This window comes from Rhododendron vialii, chromosome 8a (genome assembly GCF_030253575.1).
Source record: "Rhododendron vialii isolate Sample 1 chromosome 8a, ASM3025357v1".
Lineage (NCBI taxonomy): Eukaryota > Viridiplantae > Streptophyta > Magnoliopsida > Ericales > Ericaceae > Rhododendron > Rhododendron vialii.
In genome coordinates, this window is record NC_080564.1 from 34174226 (window position 1) to 34194785 (window position 20560).

The window sequence follows — 20560 nt, forward strand, 5'->3', positions numbered from 1 at the left end:
GCCGGTCCTGTCTAAGTGAAGAATAGCCTACTAGATCCTGCCTAAAGAGTTAAAGATCATGCCCAAAGAGTTAATTCTGGTCCAGAATTAGGCCCCGTTTCAGAACGGGTTTTAAGCCCTTATTTTTTAAGAAGGCAATTTCAAGCTCAAAAATTATAAGTTTATTGAAATCTAAAAATATGCATTATGGATCTTGTTTGAAAGATCTCGATGAGATCTTTTATACGATGCAAAAAAATTAAAAAATTAATTTTTATTTACATTATTTTTGAATTTAAAAATGTGAAATAAGCTGTTTATTTTTTAAGAAGGTTTCTGGAACAGAGCCTTAACTCTTTAAAAACTTTGGATAGTGTTGGTGCCAAAAGAATTGTATGAAATAATGGCGGCTGCAACCTTAAGTCACGTAATGCGCGACCGTGAAAGCGTCTTTCAAGAACGTCATAAACAATTAAAATTTGCAAGAACGATGATTGAAAATGTGAGCAAAGGCCATACTGAAGCATTGCGATATTTTAAAGACCTGCAACTGGAGTGGTAAATACCATGCATTTGACAGAGAGTTCAAAAGTACGCTTAACAATACTGACTCTTGCCGGGCGAAAAGGATATTTTAAAGACCCCATTTGGTGTTTTCAATTCTTATTGGGAAAAACAAATTCCACCATTACAAGTTGACCAGAAAATTGCACAAAAAACTGCTCAGATTACTTGCTGTATTATGAGCATTGAAGTCTGTAAATGATTTGGCCTTAATAAAATAACATATCTTTGGCACATGGCTTTCGGTTGCAAAGTCAGCGTAGATTAGCTGCCACACCAATTCTCCTTTACCAAAAGTTTTCCATTTGGAAGTCAACTAAGTTTTCAGTGATAAAGTTGAAGAAACAGTTTCTTGAAATTCCCCATTATATTCCTCAAAAAAGTAAAAAGCCACATCATAGCTCCATGATATGAACTTCCCCACAACATTAAATAAATAGATGTACCCACATATAATTAAAAAGGCCACCTTATCCTTTCTTTACAAAATGCTCCATCTTTAATTTACTAATTTAGAAGATAAAAGTGAGGACCGGAGCGCTGATTTCTCGGCGGCCATTCATGGAGTTCGGGAGAGTGAGGGGATCGGGCGACGTAGTTATCGATGGTCATGGTGTCTGGTGGTTTGGGTTCTCGGCCAGGGTGGGTCTTTCATGGTGGAGGTTTTCGCCTTGCTGTGGGAGGTGGTGGTCGGAGGTTGGGTATGCAGCGGCAGTGGTGATTTGTGTTAGGTTAGGGTTTGGGGGTTTGGTCTGGGCTCGGCCTTTTTGGGTTGAGCCTAGCCCGCTTTGGTTTGAGTTGTATTTGCATATTTGGGCTGTTAGCCTTTTATTCTGATTGTAATGTCTGATCTGGGTATTTTAGGTCCATAGGTGTACGGGTTTGACCCGTTTTTTGGAGTTTGCCCTCAGGTGTTTGGGTCTCGGCCCATTATCCAACCCTTGGTTGAATCTCCCCCTCTTCTCTCTCCCCACTTGATGTACCCATATCAAATTTCTTAATAATATTTTTGCCGTTTCAAAAAAAATTAACAAGATAAAAGTACCATGCTAAGTGACAAATATTACTACTAGAAATGTTGCAAACACAGATAAAGAGCATAAATTTGGACACAGATGCGTCGAGACCCGTTGGATGCAGGTGGCTCATTTAACGTTAATGTGAAGTCCACGAACATTGAAGATGTTTTATTTAATTGATTCATTATGATTAGATCTCCTACTACTAAGATCAATGCCCTTTGTACAAAATAAAGATTCGTAAAAAATGACTTAACTTTCAAGTGAGTACAATAATGCCATGTGTCAACATAATTTCTTTCAACTCTCACGTCAGAAGAATCAAACCATAAGTCCATATAATTCTTTCAAGTGAGTAAGACAATGCCCCAAGTTCTGCACATGTAATAATAAAAAGTAGAGTGTTTAATTCCACAATTACCACATTTCTATCGATACCTTGACAGCATTCCAAGTAACTCCTCAACCTAGGAGTTCCACCTAGAAAGCAGGGGCCGCTGTAGCTGCGGAATCTTCTATTGGTACATAGACAGTTGTGTCAACTAACAGACTTACTAGCCTTGATTGTTGCAAAGGGCAATGCTACCACATCGAGCCCAGAGATGAAAATCAGCATATTGCTTATGTAGCATATTCTTTAGACCTTTTTTAAGAAAGTTTTGTTACTAAAACATGTTTACTTCTATTGTGGGTAATGTATTTGGGTTCAAAGCCTTTCGCTCTCTACATATGTTCGTGACATCTACGAATCCCTTTTTATTTTATTTTATACCAACAGAGAGTCAGAGTAACATTGCATGGAAGGTGAGAGCAATTAATGGGTATGACTTATGGCACAATAACTGGTTTTTGAAACTGTTTTTCCACCTCGCAAAAGCAGAATGACAGTTCACAAAAGAGGAAAAAAGAAGAAGACAGAAACAATGCAAAATGTTAGAGACAAAGAAAACTTATTTCGAAAGTGTTCCGAAAAAAACAACGAATGGTTGAGATTCACTTTGAGGTGTGGGACTCAATCATCAATCTTAATCACTGATTGCTTTTTTCGGGACACTTTTGGGTAAATTTTCTTTGTATCTTACTACCTGTTTTTGCACCAGTAAGGCAGGGTACAAACGTTGCAGTACCGTACATGTAACCGGAGGTTTTAATGCTAGTGCAGTGATGAATGGTTCTTCTTACCCTCTGAAATTTCTTTTTATATACAGCACCAGTACAGTTCTGCCGCCCCCTCCCCCCCCCAAAACGTAAATAAGTGGTCTGTAAAAAATTTACCCACATTTTTGCTACTAAACACCAAAAAATATGTAAATGTTTTATAGAAAAATATTTTACATCCAAACAAAATTTGCCTAGATATGAAATGGGCCGTAAAGTTTCAATGGAAAGTCCAGATGTATATCCTAGCTAGTTGTGGACCTAGCTTGCATTCCGAGTAACTCCTCAACCTTGGAGTTTCATCTAAAGAAGCAGGGGTTGCGATAGCTGCGGAATCTTCTATTGGTACATGGACAATTGTGTGGACTGACAAACTTACTTGCCTTGATTGTTGTAAAGGGCAATACTACCACATCGAGCTTGTTGCTGGAGATGAAAATCAGCATATTGCTTATGTAGCTTATTATTTAGACCTTTTTGAAGAAGGTTTTGTTACTATTTACTAACATGTTTACTTTTGTTGTGGGTACTGTATTTGGCTGTAAAGCCCTGCGCGCTCTATATATGTTTGGAAGGTCTAAACATCCCCTTTTTTTTATACCAACAACAGAGAGTCACATTGCGTGGAAGGTGAGAGCAATTAATGGGTATACAATAACTGGTTTTTGATTAACTGTTTCTCCAGCTAGCAAAAGCAGAATGACAGTTCACAAAAGAGGGAAAAAAAGAAGAAGAGCAGAAAACAATTTTTTACCTGTTTTTCTTGCACCTGTATGGCAGGGTACAAACTCTGCAGTACCGTACATGTAACCGGAGTTAAATGCTGGTGCAGTGCAGTGATGAATGGTCCTTCTCACCCTCTGAAATTTCTTTTTATATACAGCACCAGCACAGTTCTGCGCCCCGCCCCGCCCCCCCCCCCCCACAAAAAAAAAAAAAACCGTAAATAAGCGGTCCTCAGTGAATTTTTTTTAATTACTGGTAAGTTGAACTCTTTGCATGGGGAAATTTTTGCTTAGCATGAATACCAGTGAGATTCACTGCTTGAAATCGAATTCGCCCGGGCGGTTTCGATCAAGGGAAATAATTTTTGCACTCCAATTTCTACTATGCATTCTCTACAAGAAAACCAATTTTTTTAAATTTATTTCAAGGTTGGACAAGTTAGTTGTGGTGCTGAAAGGACTATTAAACCATGTCTAAGACACAACACACACACACATGGGTAGTTTTTTTGCATGTGCAAATGTCTCTATATTTGGTGCACAAAATGCGACCATTTGTTTCAATGTAAAATAATTTTGCCAAAAATAACTTTTCGTGGTTTTTCGGTGTTTGTGGAAAATATTTTTCAGTACATAAACTTCCACCTTAATCATATGTTTTCTTCTTGTTATGGATAACGTTTCAATAATGATCAGGTTTCATATCACTCCCTTGACCTAAATTTATGGTTCTGGCAAAGAGTTGATGTGGTTGCTCATAGATGTGTGTGTGTGTGTGTGTGAGAGAGAGAGAGAGAGAGAGAGAGAGAGAGAGAGAGAGAGAGAGAGAGAGAGAGAGAGAGAGAGAGACCAATCCTCCATTATGACCTCAGATGTGAAATGGGCTTTGATCAAGTTTCAATGGAAAGTCCAGATGTATATCCTAGCTAGTTGTGGACCTTGCTTGGATCTGACAATGTATATCAGGTTATTTAATATGTACAGAAAAATAGAAAGAAAGCAGTTTCAGAGAAAGAAGAACAAACAAAGTTGTTTAGGCTTAAACTACGAAACATTATTATTATATCAAAGTAGCGCCTTTAAATTAACCAGTAGTACTGGAATTGAATGCTACGACTCTAGATGCATGGTGGGGTCTTACCTTAAAATGAGATATGATCGACCACAAATCCTCCATTATTAACTTTTTGTTTCGTAGATTTTAGAAGGTGATAACGTCTTAAATTCCTTTTTTTCATACTCGGATGTTAAGGACAGTTTGCACACATCTTAACAAATTTCAAGAACCTGAAGATAACGAGTTACGACCAAACAAATTTATGTGATCTCAAGGTTTGGAATGTTCGACTTTTGTAGAATATTTCGAGCTTGCGATTTCTTGAAAGATAAGTCCTTAATTTTATTACTTTCTCATGCATGCCCACTTGGCCAAACCCTATTGGGATCTTAAGACTTTACCATTGGGAGATCACCAAATTAACCAGTGTCATTTGCTCCAAATCACTCTTATTAATTAACCTCTTCTTTTTTTTTTTTTTTCAATGATGGGGACGTTCGAGCCAGTTTGTGTGCGTTTCGACTAATTCTTAGGTCCCTAGAGTTAACGACTGGACAAAACCTCTAGTTGTTCCAAGGTTTGGAATATTTAACTTTTGTGAGATTCAAATATGTGACCTCGTAAATGACAAATACTTAATTTGCTTTCTTATGCTCGGTTGGGCATGTAACGACCCGGATTTTCGACCTAATTTTTTTTAATACAAATTTATATTGTTAAATTTCTAATTCAATAATTAATTAGATTGAATAATTAAAATATATTATTATGTGTACAATTGATATTATTTGCACTATTGAATAAGATATGTATTTAAACTTTAGATATACAGGGAATCAGTGATTCATATTCATCTCTTATCTTTCCTATCTAAACCCTAAGTAGAACTCTATTCAAACTAACTCTCCACTTCTCTCTCTCATCCTATACATAAAAGTGTCCAGATACATTCTCACCATGTACATATATGCGTCCACATACATTAGAATTGAAACACCCCCCCCCAAATGTGGCACTTGTCCCCTATCTTTTTATCGTTATCAGTATCACTCTCCTTCCTCATTCCACCACTTTTACACTTATCCTCTCACCTTTTTGCTATCTTATTCTCTCTTATTATACATACCCACATAAATTCGAAAATTGAACACCAGTATATTATATCACTTTCAATTCTATTGTTGAGGCTAGAATAGAGAGAGAGAGAGAGAGAGAGAGAGAGAGAGAGAGAGAGAGAGAGAGAGAGAGTTGTGGTCATAGGTGTGTCCACACTGCTGCTGCGGGCCCTGTCGGCGTGCCGCCGGACGCTGCCTCGAGATTTCAAAACCACCACGGCGATCTACGGACACCGTTCAACACTTATCCGGACTTAGAATCGCGTTTGAGATAGTTTTCTGGAAACCCGAAACCTTTATCTGCATTTTAATGGAGTTACTTAAATTTAAAGTTTATTGAAGATGATGACCTGCTGTTAAATTGTCAATTTATTTTTAGCCCTATTTATATTAAAATTTAGTCCGGTTGTGCTGAAATGATTAGTGTTATACCCTGTGAAAATTTATAATCGTTTAACAAGTGTTTGATTGTGAAATTATTATTGATGATGCATTGTTGATTTGTATTTGAGTGGACGTTTACGTGTTTAATAAATTATTGGGGTAGATAAATGTTTATGAAATATTCACAAGAATATTTTACTAGTAAAAATTTATTTAGATTGTAAACAAGAAATATTTTAGATTATATATTAGTTAATCTTTAACTCTAATAAATATTAACTAGAATAGCCTCTTATAATTTTGTTGTTATAAAAATCTCATATTAATATTTAATATAGTTAGTAAGTACTAAATTTAGCAATAAGTATTTTTCAATAAAAAAAATTAGTTTGTAAAATCTATAAATAATATGAGAGTTAAAGAAAATGTTTAAATAGTAGAAATATTTTATAAAATTTCTAAACAAGAGAAATAGACTTAATTTTAAGTGTAATAATTAATTGTTTGACTGAATATTATTTTGTTACTCGCATGATTAATTCTATGACATGATTAATTTTATCGCATGGTTATGTGTTGTTAGTACTTTTAGTTGAAATGTTGAACCGTGTGATATTTTGTTGTGGCTGTAGATTGGACAAATAGGTTCCCCGGGTGGTTACGAGTAGTGAAATATGTAGACGATGATAAGTAAATGGAAAATAGTAAAGTATTGAAAGTGTGAATACTGTGTGGATTGTGAATTGAGCCATGGCGATGACAAGGGTAACCTATGGGGCCCTGTGTTGAAATGGGTTACCTGCGGGGCCCAATATTGTGACACTAACGTATGATACGTTATGGGAAGTTTTTCTTCGAGGAAGAGAATGAATCCCATGAGACGGTTATAGTTAGTGAGACGTTAATGTATGATACGTCATGGAAAATTTCTCTTTGAGGAAGAGAATGGGTCCCATGAAACGGTTATAATTAGCGTGGGGTAGTGGATGTCCGACCCTAATGCACGATACGTCATGGGATGACTCGATCCTCCTGTTATGGTCTTAAGTGAGAACATACTCGGTACATAACTTAGGTGCGCTCACCTAAGATCCTGGTGCAGGATAAGCAAGAGGAAGGGTGGACCCATGAGACGATTGTAGTTAGTGGATGTGGGAGGAAAGGATCTCGTGGAGATGATCCTTAGATTTCATGTAAGATGATGGATAGTAAAGAAAAAGACAATGTGTTATTATTTTGTACCGTTTATGTATTATGAATTATTATATTGTTGATCTGCATATTGTGGTATTGGGTTTTAGGATTTCTACTTGGTGAATTATCACTCAGGATACGTTTGTATCCTGGCAAATCGTTTGCTTCGGCGTTCAATTTGCCAGAGTGTGCAGGATTTCACAGTGGAGCAGTTGATACAGGTGGGACCCCTGTAACGGAGTCTGGGCCAACATTGCTTGAAATTTCGTGTCAAAACTAGAGTCGCTCTGGAGTTGCTTTTGTTAAACAAATGTACATAATTTTTTGTATTATTTTAAAATTGCAATTTTTGTATAAGGATAAATAAGGGTCTAATAGTTTGTAAAATTCAGTGTATTTTAGGGTTAATGTTTCCGAAATCCCTTGAGAAAACGGGGCGTTACAGGGCAGACCCCTTTGATTCTGTTACTAACTTTTTGTTTGTTTGTGTCATTGATTTTAGAAGGTGGTCGTCTTAAATTTTTATCAGATAATTATACGAGAGCACCAAATTAGAAATACGTATCCTCCTCAATGTTAAAGGTTTCTTAATTTCTTCCTTTTTCTGGCCGTAAAAGATTTTCAGCTTTTATTTTAATCTTCTGAAAATAAAAAAGAAAAGAAAACTTATTATTTAGCAAACTGCCACTGGGATTTCCTTTCTTGAATCTTAAAATGCAATAATGTAGTAGTAGTGTGGCAACAACTTCACCTTTTTGACCACTCATATGATATTGGGGAGCCTGTTATCCCGCGATGGGTGTTCACCCATTTAGGTCGTTCAATTTCGGCAATGAACGACTCATATTTAATCTCGACAATAAATGGATGGACCTCTTAGAGATTCCTTCTAAAAAAAGCAGCACAAAGAGAGGAGCATTAAAATCAAATTTTCTAAATCAACTAATTTATTCACTAAATTAGTTGTACCTACTTATAGCCCTATAAATGTTAGTAATTTCCTCCCCAGGGCTACATATTAGACTATTAGTACTCCTACAAAAATAGAAGGAAGTAGTTTGCCAACTAACTTCACAGTTGGTTACTGTTTTACATCCCTTCCATCTGTGGTAGTCAAGCTGCTCCTCATTTTTACTCCTCTTGAGAAACTCTACAATTAATTTCACAACAGAAAAATCTGTACAATAGATGAATTATTGTACTGTTTAATCAATGTCTCCGATTCCCCGTCGCACTCATCCAAACAGTTTTTCATAAACACAGTTCCTGTTGAGTTTTATGAAAAATTGTCTGGATCAAGCACTTTCCAGTTATAGTTAGAGCTTATTTGATATTTCTCATGGGTACTCTTAAAAATATGTTTTAGATAAGTTGAACGGTTTGGATCATTAAAATATGACCTGAAAATGGAAGATCCGGCATACAAGCAAAATGAGGAATCCCTGGTTGGAAGCTGACTTTTAAAGCTTTTTCTCGAATACTTTTGAAAATATTTGGCTTCAGTTTGATTATGTAGGCTGCATCGACTTTTATGTCAGCTAGAAGTTGAAGGCCATCTCTAAGCTCAGCCCAGCGCTTTGCGCCTTAGTTCCGGTGGTACGTACCGGAGCCATCTACATTCAATTGTCTTTTTTTATATTTTTTTATAATTAGATGTTCGGGTCAATATGCAAGCACCTTAACAATTTTGGTAATGTTTTGTTCGGTTGGCGAAGGTGGTTGGGCGGTAGGATTAGAAGGTTTTCAAAAAAATCTAGGGCTTGCCCACTTTACTGGGTTGGGCACTTTTTGTGCTTCTTGTAAGATCTGGGTGTTTAGATCCCCAGGTGTTATAGGCTTTGTCTCAATTGACTGTACTTTTTAACATTTGGTTGAAATTCCCTTTCCCCTTTACTTGGAGCCCTGAAGTTAACAACCGAGCCCTCCATTAGTCCTTAGATTTAGATTATTTAACTTTCGTGTGATTCGAACATGCGACCTCATGGAGGAAATACTGATGACTCCTAATTAAGCGGCTGGAAAGACTTATGACTCGTCAACCATCTACCAATATTAATCAACTTTTTAGATAGCCAAATGGTGGGGGAAGCCAACCTATCGAAATTTTTTAAGGTTGAGCGTAATTATGCCATACCCACAAACGTTGGCACCACCCTCTAGCAGGGACCTCTTAATTGGGTCTCAATGTCTGGATTAGTCACATGGCTTAAACATAATACTATTAGTTTCCCACTTCCATTATAGTTTTTTTTTTTTTTTTAACAGCAGAAAATTTTTAGTGGTAGTTTCAAGAAACTATTTGCTTCCCCACTATCTCAATTATGTTAAGTGAAGTTTCCACGCTTGATGGCGAAAAACTATAAGGTTTTTTTTTTTTAGAAGATTAACGGTCTCTCACCTAGCATCTATATATATAAGTCTATGATATCCATCAATCAAGACAGCTCAAGTCATGCATGCATAAGTTAGAAGATACCTAAATCTAGAGTATCTGAGTTTGTGGCGTACAACTTGAACAACAATGACTAGAGATTAATTAGTACGATCTCATTTTGCTGCGCATAATTGTGTGTGTATAATTTATCATATAGTGTGACCCTATTTTCTTAGTTACCATCTTGTGTTTAATATCTGATCTACTAATAAAGAAATACACCATTTTGATAATTTTTACAATAGGTCTGACATAACGCGTTTGGACGATGAAATTGTGAAATCATTACTCCCTCCATCCCAAATTGCTTGTCCCTCCTTACAGACGTACCCTGCATTTTGCGCACCAAAAATAATGTATTAACATGATTTTGTCCCCAAAAATTTTCTCACCACTTTAAAAGTCTTATTGAGAAGGAAAATTGGTGTAGTAATTTTTTAAAAAACCCCCTCATAAATACATTATTTTTTGTGTCCAAAATGCACGATTCCCTAAAAAAGACGAGCAATTTGGAATGGAGAAAGTAAATGAGAAAAGATAAAGAGTCCCTACGTAAGCAGTATCAGATAAATGGAACCGATTTGATAGATAAGTGGTACCAGATAAGCAGTACCACATTAATGAAACCAAACAGATAGAGAGGGGATCCAAACGTGTATATATGTTGGGTCTTTTTTTTTTTGTGTGTCTTGTCTATGGAGAAATTATTCAATGCCGGTGAACCCCACACCAATATGTGTTTTAGATTCGTGCTCAACCTTGTCTTAGGGGTATTGAATATCCGGGAGATCATCGTTTGCGAAAAAGTACGAAAATAATGACATGGGTAAAAATGCTTAAAGCTAAATTTATTTCTTTTCCTTTGTTATTGGAGTAGTTCCGTTGGTAAATTCTTCTGGAAATTGATCATGATTCTGAATGTACAGCATTAATGTTATAATAACATAACCTGGTTAATAAATGTGACCAAAAAAAAAAAAATCATCTTATCATAGCGTATTAAAAATCTGTCAAACACGTTATGGTATGGTGGCATTGCCAAATATTTTATGTATCTATACGATCAAATATATTATGCATGTTGAAAAGTGTCATGGCAAATTGCCACATGGGTGGTCGTGCATAATATTACGTACTACTACGTATTACTATATATATGCATCGAAAATGTTATGAAACATGAAATACGAAAGTGAACATGAAACTGAAATGAATGACTCAAATTCACAGTTATGTTCACTTTCTACTTTCGTGGAAAATTTTCATGTTTCCTATCGGTCCATTGTATGCATTCATTGTAATCACTAGTACTTCAGAGTTTATAGACTCACTTTGTTAGGATATGACCAAATCTTTGGACCAATCAACGCTCTAATATTTATCTCAAGTGACCATAATCCCCATTCCCAACATCAGTTTTTTATTTTAATAATAGGACATTTAGGCCAGCTTGCTCGTACCTTGACTATTTTCCGGGTGTTGAAGTTAATGACTGGGCTAGCAAGCTTTCCAATAGTCTCAAGATTTGGAATGTTTTGCTGATCCGTGGAATCCAAACATGCGACCTAATGCAAGACAAACACTTACTGGTTTTCTCATACCCACTTGGCCAAACTCTTTGGAATTAATCCACAACGTCATTTGTTGGTGAGAGAGCATGATAATGATAATAAGTGTTGCAATTTTTTCTGAACCCATAGCGTCACGACGTAGACTAAGTGTAATTAATTAAACAACCGTTAAACCAACTATACTGATAGTATATTTATGGGTTTCGAAATTAGTTGACATCAACGTGTAAAATAGGGTGGACAACAGATAGTGAAACAAAAAAGTTAAACCGTAATCCTATAATCCATAAGCCATGTAGATATGTAGTAGTACCTCAAATAATTTTGGTGATTCTTTATTATTATTATTATTATTATTATTATTATTTCAACAAATTAAGGTGTTCATATTACTTTTTTTTCTCAGGTAAAGAATGAGAATGGACAACCAGCATTGCATTCTCCCTTGGACGTTATCACAGGGGTTTCCATCCGCTGTGGAATATTCGGTTTGATGCATAACTACTACCTAAGAGCATCTCGAATCTAATACTCCATTTTTGCCTTCATTTCTTCATTTGAGAGTATCAAAATAATATATTTTATTGCAAAAGTGATTTTGGAGGAAATCTAACTCCAACCCAATACTCTATTTCTACTTCTCTTTCTTTAAAAACTCATCCCAAATCTCAAACTTCTCCACTTTCCCTCCAAAACTCAAATTTTCATTTTTCTAACTTCATTAAAAAAATACTCAATATGGGTCTTATTTTGAAGATATTGTACATATCTTTTGATTGGTACCAATTTTATAAAGGATTAGTGTATCAAAACTAATTTGATGAACAAAATGGGATTTGGTGAGGGTGAATAGTGAAATGGAGGACATCCTCCATTTTTTTCTCCATCCTCCATATTTAGAGCACCAAACTTGATCCTCTCAAATGGAGGAGAAAATAGAGGATGGGTTGGAATGGTATTTCCTCCAAAAATAATCCTCTCAAATGGAGAAATAGAGGAATAGAGGGTGCATTGGAGATGCTTTAAGAAGGCAGGCCGACCCATCACTACAACCCACCAAAGTGTAATTTTTTTTTTTCTTCAACAAATTAAGGTATTCATATTAGTTTTTTGCTAGTGTAAAAGATGGGAAGGGCAACTAGCATAGCAATCTCTTTTGGGCGTCATCACAAGGGTTTTCATCCGCTGTGGAATATCCGATTTGAGCTATAGCTACTGCTTGGGAAGGCAAACCCATCACGACAACCCCACCAAAGTGCTTGTTAAAGCATCCAACTCAATACTAATTGATTTGGGCGACGGTGACTTGACCACTTGGGCGATGGAGACTTGACCACGTGAGATGAGGCCACCCAAGACCTAACTCTGATCCCATGTGAAAATCTTATAACCAACTCAAGGCCAATTGGCAGGGAGTGGAGAGGCGGCTCAGACTCACATACTAGTTTTGGATGAGATAATTAACCGATGCGAGACAAGCTGCAACACTCTCCCGCATATGCGACCCAAATGATCCATAACACTTGGATCGCAACAAACAACAGTGCACTTAAGGCACAAATAAGGTGAATAAATTCTCCGAAACATTAGTTCTGATACCATGTTAAAGCATCCAACTTAATACTAATTGGCAATGAGTAAAAAGGCTCCAAATATTATTAAGTGATCACTCATTCCATTCCCAAACAATATTTAATAGTGCTAGAGCGGACTAAGGACCCTCCACACAGCGACAGCGTCTGGTTCATAGGGACGTACTACCCGCAAGCGAGATTCGAACCGGGCATGCAGGGGGCGGTGTTCATGTAGGTTACACCTGCACCACTCTCCCCATTGTAAATTTTTGCAGGGTTATGTGAGCTGTCCACGTACACGATCAGACGGAGGGATAAATATGGATCGGATGGCCATTAACTGCTGCTCCAACCGTGCCATTCATTTCTCCATTAAATGTTCTATGTTCGATCGTTTTCTCCTACTCCTTTTTTTTTTTTTTTTTTTAAATATTCATTTGGAATATATTTGTGTGTGAATTCAGGAATATTGATGAGGTTTATATAAGTTCGTGTTTACATATAAATGTGTGTAAGTGGCAAACACAAAGAACAAGGCCAACCACAGAGAGCCAGCTCAAAGGAGAGGAAGAAGGGGGTGTGTGAAAGCAAAGGCAGGCAACTGTAGCTTCTGATCATCATCATACTCTCTCTCTCTCTCTCTCTCTCTCTCTCTCTCTAGATCTCAATGGCTTTGGTTGAGGCAGTGGCAGTGAAGAAAGAGCTCTTTCTTTGTTTACTTATTTGGATCAACGCACTCACTTTGGGTCAAGGTTTAAGTGCTGCTCCCTTTTCCCTCTGTTCACATGCATCTCTCTCTCTCTCTCACACACACACACACACCAGATATTATAAAGCCATAGACAATATGCAAAATTTTCTTGATAATTCTTTTCTGGCCGGAGATGGACTTTTCTTCCTTAATTACCTAGAATGAGCCCTTTATTTCCATTTTCTTTACTTCTTTACTCATTTTCCTTTTTCTTTTTTTTTTTCTAGTTTGTATTTCTCTCTCTCTCTCTCTCTCTCTCTCTCTCTCTCTCTCTCTCTCTCCCTCCAGCTAGCTCCTCCTTCATCCTTTTTCTTCTCTCCCTCTCTATTTCTCATAGTTCTCCATAAGAAAGTTTAATTAAGCGGTAAGTCAAAACATATTTTGCCCGCGTATATATATAGCAGTAGACATCAAATGAGGGAAATTGTCTTGTGCACATTTACAGGCATTTTTTTTTGACCTTTTTCATCGTCAGAATTAGCAAGTTGTCTTTTTCTTAATAGCTTTTCAGCATTTTTCAGTAATGCTGGTGACCAAATGTGATGTGGTTTACTGGTTTATATAGCACGATATATGTCTCCTATTTTGTCTCGTACTCCATCCGCCCAACCAATTTGTGCGCAAATCAACTACTAATTCCAAAACCCAGAAGTTAAATGACACGAGCTTCTTCTGAGCCTAAAGATTTCTTTTTTGTCGGCGGTGGTGACATCTATACCTTACATTACATCAAATGATTTCTATACATGCCTCAAAAGACACGTACGTTAAAGATGTCTCAATGTGTTCATCAAAGATTTTATTGTTAGACAAGGCCATTAGCTGGGCTGTCAAAGCTTTTAGCTGAATTGCTTAGCTGAGTTCAGAATTTCGGTTACAACTTAGCTAATGACCTTGCCTAACAATTTATATCTACATAAATTTCTTCCAATTTCTTGGGCTTATTATGAAAATTCAAGTCCCTTATAACACAACCGTTGGGCCAACTGCTCCGCGATCGTGACCATATCTGTATTATACGCAGAGTCTCAAATCATTTAACTTCCAATGCAGGTAGGCAAAACTGGAAAAATCATTACCCATTCATCCAGCAAGCAAGCTCATTCTCCTCCTCCTCCGACTCTTCCTCGTCCTCCGCCGCGTCAAGTGGCGGCGGCAAGGCCTACGACTACATAATCGTGGGGGGTGGCACCGCCGGTTGCCCTTTGGCGGCCACCCTCTCCCAAAACTTCAGTGTTTTGTTGTTAGAAAGAGGAGGTGTCCCTTTTGCGAACTATAATGTATCCCATATGAAGACCTTCCATTTAACCCTGGCGGATATTTCGCCAAGTTCAGCTTCTCAAGTTTTTATTTCGACAGATGGGGTGCTTAATTCTAGGGCCAGGGTTTTGGGTGGTGGTTCTTCCATCAATGCTGGGTTCTACACTAGAGCTAGCACAAGGTACCCCCATCAGCTCTCTCTCTCTCTCTCTCTCTCTCTCTCTCTCTCTTCTGTGTGTGTGTTAAATTTTTGGTCTAGCAATATTAAATGTTTAGGTTTATGAACTTGTTTTGATGAGATAAATTGGAAAAAAAAGGAGTACTATTAATTATATAAAATAGAAGAATGAATTCGAAATAGGATCGGAGGGATTTTTGATTGGTGGAGTCAAAACCTAGAACCATAGTGACTTAGCCACGTTTCGCGAAAGTTTTTATTTTTTAAGTATTTAGTTTTCGTTTTAAGAAATAGATCATTCTCGCACAATACATCACCTTTAATTTAAAAAATAAATACTTATTTTAGTTAATAGAACACACCCTTTACTCTTATTTCCTAAGGAAGAAAACGATTAAATTATAAGAGGTTGATCATGCAGGTATGAATGAGGTTTTGCCTTATAATTGAGTTTAATGACTTTTAATACATCGTAAATGATTAGTCTCATTTTTAATATAGGAATTAATTAAGTTGATAATAGATTGAACATATTCATGTAGGAATTAACATGATTTACAAATAGAAATTTCAAAAAAAAAAGGAGGAGTTTTAGCTAGTGTGCCAAAAAGAACCAAAAAAATAAACGTACAAAATTTATTGTGGATCATTTTGTATCTATTTCAACATAAACAAATAGACGTGTACTGGTGAAATTATACAATAGTCTGGGAGTATCATCACGTGATACTCTCCGGACCACTTTACAACCATATATTCTTGCGGAGTCTACCACTAAGTATGTGGATCCCACAAGAATGTGCGGATGTAAAATAGTCCGGAGTACCATGTGGCAATACTCTCGGCCTATTGAATAATTACTCCGTATACCGTTGGTTGGTTGGGTGTTTGGCATGAACAAGGGTTGGAAAAAGAAGTAGCTATATTGGGTTTTATTTCATTTTTAGTTGAAGTTGTTCTCCGCGTATGGAGTTTTGAGTTGATAATTGATTTACCATATTCATTGGAATTAATATGATTTACAAATTGAAATTTCAGAAAAAAAATAAATAAAGAGATAGGAGTGGATAAAAGAACCACAAAAAACCACATCTTTGTTTGGAAATGAGTGTCTGGCAGGCTTTCGTGTTTTGGTGATGTTTTCCGATAGTTTCTAGCTTTTATTTTAATTTGTGGAGAATTTACGAAATTCATATAAGTCTTATAAACAGATCCATTTAGTACCATGAATCAGACAATATAAAGTTGCAGAGGGTGCAACCGAGCCGAGCCAAACTTTGCTCGTGCATGTGTAACTAAACCCAGGGTTCGAGCTTTGCTTGTGCATGTGTAATTAATTTGTAAACGAGCCAAGTCTGGTTCATTTACTAAACGAGCCGAGACTGTAGAAACGAGTTGCATTTTAGAGTGTTGAGCTCAGCTCGTTTACTATTTGAGCCTAGAACACGAGCTGCATTTTAGAGTGTTGAGCTCAGCTCGTTTACTATTTGAACCTAGAACACGAGCTTGAGCTCCGCTCGATTACTATATAAGTCAAGGTGAGCCGAATTCTTAATGAGCTGAGCCTCGAGTTACCCAGATCGGTACATTTGCAGCCCTATAAAGTTGGTAGGGATAGGGAAATTGGAATCCTCCAAAACTTGGTGTTAACAAAAGACCTGTAATGTGGGGGGACAATTTTGGCTTTTCATCCAGCAGGGAAAAAACACCTAAAAAGAATGGTAGCTATTTTACGAGGGTCCCATGTATGCTGCTTAAAAGAGAAATGAGGCTACCCCAGTGATTGGTATATGACAATAATTCTAACATCAACAAGTCTTTATCAACCGACGTGCTTTAATTGTAGCCTAGTCTACTCACAAGGAAACCAGAGTTCGAGCTTCGTTAGGGGCGTTCGAAATTTAAGGCGCGTTTAAAATTTAAGGCTATGACAGCTTATAACGTATACAATATTGAGAGAAAAAAAAAAGTCATTATCACACAACCAACCAGCAAAAATGCTGCTTCTGCGTTCATTTATGTCTGTTCGGTACAACTGTACAAGTCATTGACTAGCTGTGTCCTATCAAAGGACAAAAAAAAAAAAAAAACCCCCCCTCAGTGATGAAATAAATAATTTCAAGGGCCAAGATGGGTTTTGTTGGTCCACAAATTGATATGTTGAAGGTTTTAATTCATTGTGGCCGTATGGTGTATGTGACATAGCATCGTACAGGAACAATGTCTCATCCATGTCTTTTATTGTACTTGGGTTAAATGCTAGTACAAGGTTTGGTCCTCACTAATTTTATTTGCTCCATTGTCTTTTGCTTGCTACTAACTAGTAGTCCAGTTGTAGGACTTGGGAGTTTGTTCTTTTATAGGTTATAGTTTGAAACTTTTAAGTGTTGTCAATTTTTTGCGGAGCCTGTCCATACGGGACAAACTTTTAGATGGGCTCCCGCTAGTGGATTGTGGAATTGGTAACTTCAGTAAGATTAGAATACCTGCTAGATGATCACTTGGGTTGATGATGATGAGACTTCTTTGTTATGCTGCAGCTATGTTAGAAAAGCGGGTTGGGATGCTAGACTGGTGAACGAGTCATACCCATGGATTGAAAAGCAGATTGTTCATCAGCCGAATCTTGTGCCGTGGCAGAGAGCCGTTAGGGACGGTCTATTGGAAGTAGGGGTCTCGCCTTTTAATGGGTTCACTTATGATCACTTGTACGGAACCAAAGTTGGTGGAACCATTTTTGACAAGTTTGGCCGCCGTCACACTGCTGCTGAGCTACTTGCTTCTTCAAATCCTGAAAAGCTCAGTGTTCTAGTTCACGCCACTGTACAAAAGATTGTATTCGACACAAAAGGTACGCATTCATTTGTAACCGGAAAGTCAATTATCGTACACAAAAGATAGTGATCGCCAACACTGAATCCTGTCAATGCAGCCTCTTCTTCTACTGTAAGCTCGAACTTGCAGACATCTTAGTCGAAACTACGAAATATATCCAGAGGTGGCTCAACCATTAGGCCAATTAGCTTATCGCGTTACCCCATGGAAAAAAGTAGTACCTATGCTTGAAGTGCAAAATAAGGACTTGATTAAATAGGCTTCTCTTTCATGTTCGGCTGAGGTCTCAAAACACCTAGTGCCGCTACTGTGTATATATATATATATATATATATATATATATATATATATCTTCAATAGGTCCTCTGCTTCTATAAAAAGGATCATACAGTAATTCTGAGCATCCAATAAGTGGAAGATAACTCACATCTATCTAATGCCAGCTTAAAAACTGATCAATGCGGGAGTTGTATTTCTCAAGGATGAAATAAGTTAGACTGAGTTAACGAAACGTAACTAGGACACAAGGACACGAGAAAGTGCACAAAAAATGCACGTGTGGGTCAGATTTATCCCATGTGAACTCCAGGCCCAACTAGAGAGATGCATTTTTTTACACCTACAGTTCTGAAATAATTCTTTTCGCTCTGGCTGCATTTCTGAAATAGTTAACAGGCCACATAAAGCATGGAGTCAAAGACTCAAAAAATTCCTAAAAAGAAATTTCGGAATCTTGTGGTGTCATCGCTGAAAATACTTTCAGAGTGAATGTAATAGTGCTAAACTGCGTTTTATACACGTTCTGCCAAAACCAGCTCTAATAAGTTGGTCATGTCACTTGCAGTGAAGAAACCAAGGGCAGTGGGAGTCATATTCAAAGATGAACAAGGGAACCAACACACAGCATATATTTCAAAGAGGCGTGGGAGTGAAATAATAGTGTCCAGTGGAGCAATTGGCAGCCCCCAGATGCTACTACTAAGTGGCATTGGCCCAAAGGCTGATCTTAAAAAGTTGAACATATCAATGGTTCTCGACAATGAGTTTGTCGGTAAAGGGATGTCCGACAACCCAATGAATACGGTGTTCATTCCCTCTAATAGACCGGTGGAGCAGTCGTTGATACAGATTGTTGGGATTACGAAGAAGGGTGTGTACATTGAGGCTAGCAGTGGGTTTGGGCAGTCACAGGATAGCATTCAGTGCCATCATGGAATCTTATCAGCTGAGGTTAGTTGCCTAACACTTGCTCCGATCATTTGAACAGAATTCCATTAGTATATGGTAGATACGACATTATACCCTTACTACAGGAACTAAAAATGGCATGCAACTTGGATACTGGAAACAAAGGAAACATTCTGATAAAGTTATAGGTCAAAACAGATTTGTTTGGACCTAGCAAGAAAATTATCCTATAGCAGTAAAAACGCGAAGTAAGGGCCTAAACAGAGGAATTTGGCCCAAAGATGCCTTGGGTCATAGCAAAGACGTAGGTCTTGCTTGTTGGGATGTTTCGGGTGAACATGGGCCTTTGGGGTTGAGTCCGAAAACCATGGAGTCACTAAATTTTCCTTTTCGCCGCTAGAGGATCCAATAGCTTGGTCTGCAATGTGAAAAACAGGTCTGCATCACTAGTCCTTGTTATGAGTTGGGAAAGAAACGGCACTGACTGCGTAACTTTGTGAACTTGTGAAACATCCTGAATTCACTTTGCAATGCTAGTTAATTTTTCAGAATGTCTGAAATCAGTATATCGTTTTGTTTACTAGATTGGGCAGCTCTCCACCATTCCCCCAAAGCAAAGGACCAAAGAAGCAATACAAGCCTACACCAGAAGCAAGAAAGACCTCCCATACGAAGCATTCATGGGAGGCTTCATTCTAGAGAAAATTGCCAATCCGATCTCAAAGGGTGACCTCAGCCTAGTCAACACAAATGTAGACGACAACCCCTCCGTCACCTTCAACTACTTCAGCCACCCCTATGATCTACAACGCTGTGTGGACGGAATCCGGATGGTGGAGAAGCTTGTGAGCTCCAAACACTTCGCGAACCTCACCCAGTTCAACAAACAAACAAACGAGAAGCTACTTAACATGAGCGTCAAGGCTAATGTTAACCTCATACCCAAACACACCAATGACACGAAGTCTCTGGAGCAGTTTTGTAAAGACACTGTGATCACTATATGGCATTACCATGGAGGCTGCCATGTGGGTAAGGTTGTGAACCATGATTATAAAGTTCTCGGGGTCCACAGGCTCCGAGTTATTGATGGATCGACATTCACTGAATCACCCGGGACTAATCCTCAGGCTACTTTAATGATGCTGGGCAGGTAAATCGGAATTTTTTTTGGACCGATCATTCTTTTAAGTCGTTTTCTTGGAAAAATTACAGTTCAAGATTAACGGAGTGAAATGGGTGTTTGTGATGTGGAATTGAGCAGGTACATGGGAGTGAAGATATTGAGAGGAAGACTGGGAAGATCAGCTGGTATGTGAAGTTTGAGGCCAAGTAGGAGGAGCAGAAGAGGAGGGGAATGTCATGTGATCTGTAATAATGGGAATGTGGATTTGGCTATTGTAATTCTTAGCAAGCGGTTAATATGTAGAGATAGGCTTGCCCCCCAAAAAAAAAAATCGTGTTCCTGTTTATCCACTATATTTAGTATAGCTATTTAACAGTATGTGAAGTCAGCTGTTGGTGCCTCTGCTATGGAACTTTTAACTCAAAAAAATTGATCTTTGCATCTGGGC

At 37.7% G+C, this 20560-nt stretch overlaps 1 protein-coding gene across 1 annotated transcript; it reads left to right on the forward strand.

Moving 5' to 3' along the window:
• Positions 1-13188: 13188 nt before the first annotated feature.
• LOC131335592 (protein HOTHEAD-like) lies at positions 13189-20555 on the forward strand. The gene is made up of 6 exons (XM_058371026.1): positions 13189-13526; positions 14579-14966; positions 17504-17814; positions 18643-19028; positions 19571-20139; positions 20251-20555. The coding sequence occupies exons 1-6, from the start codon at positions 13442-13444 to the stop codon at positions 20303-20305; spliced, it is 1794 nt and encodes a 597-aa protein (XP_058227009.1). The 5' UTR covers positions 13189-13441; the 3' UTR covers positions 20306-20555.
• Positions 20556-20560: the final 5 nt, after the last annotated feature.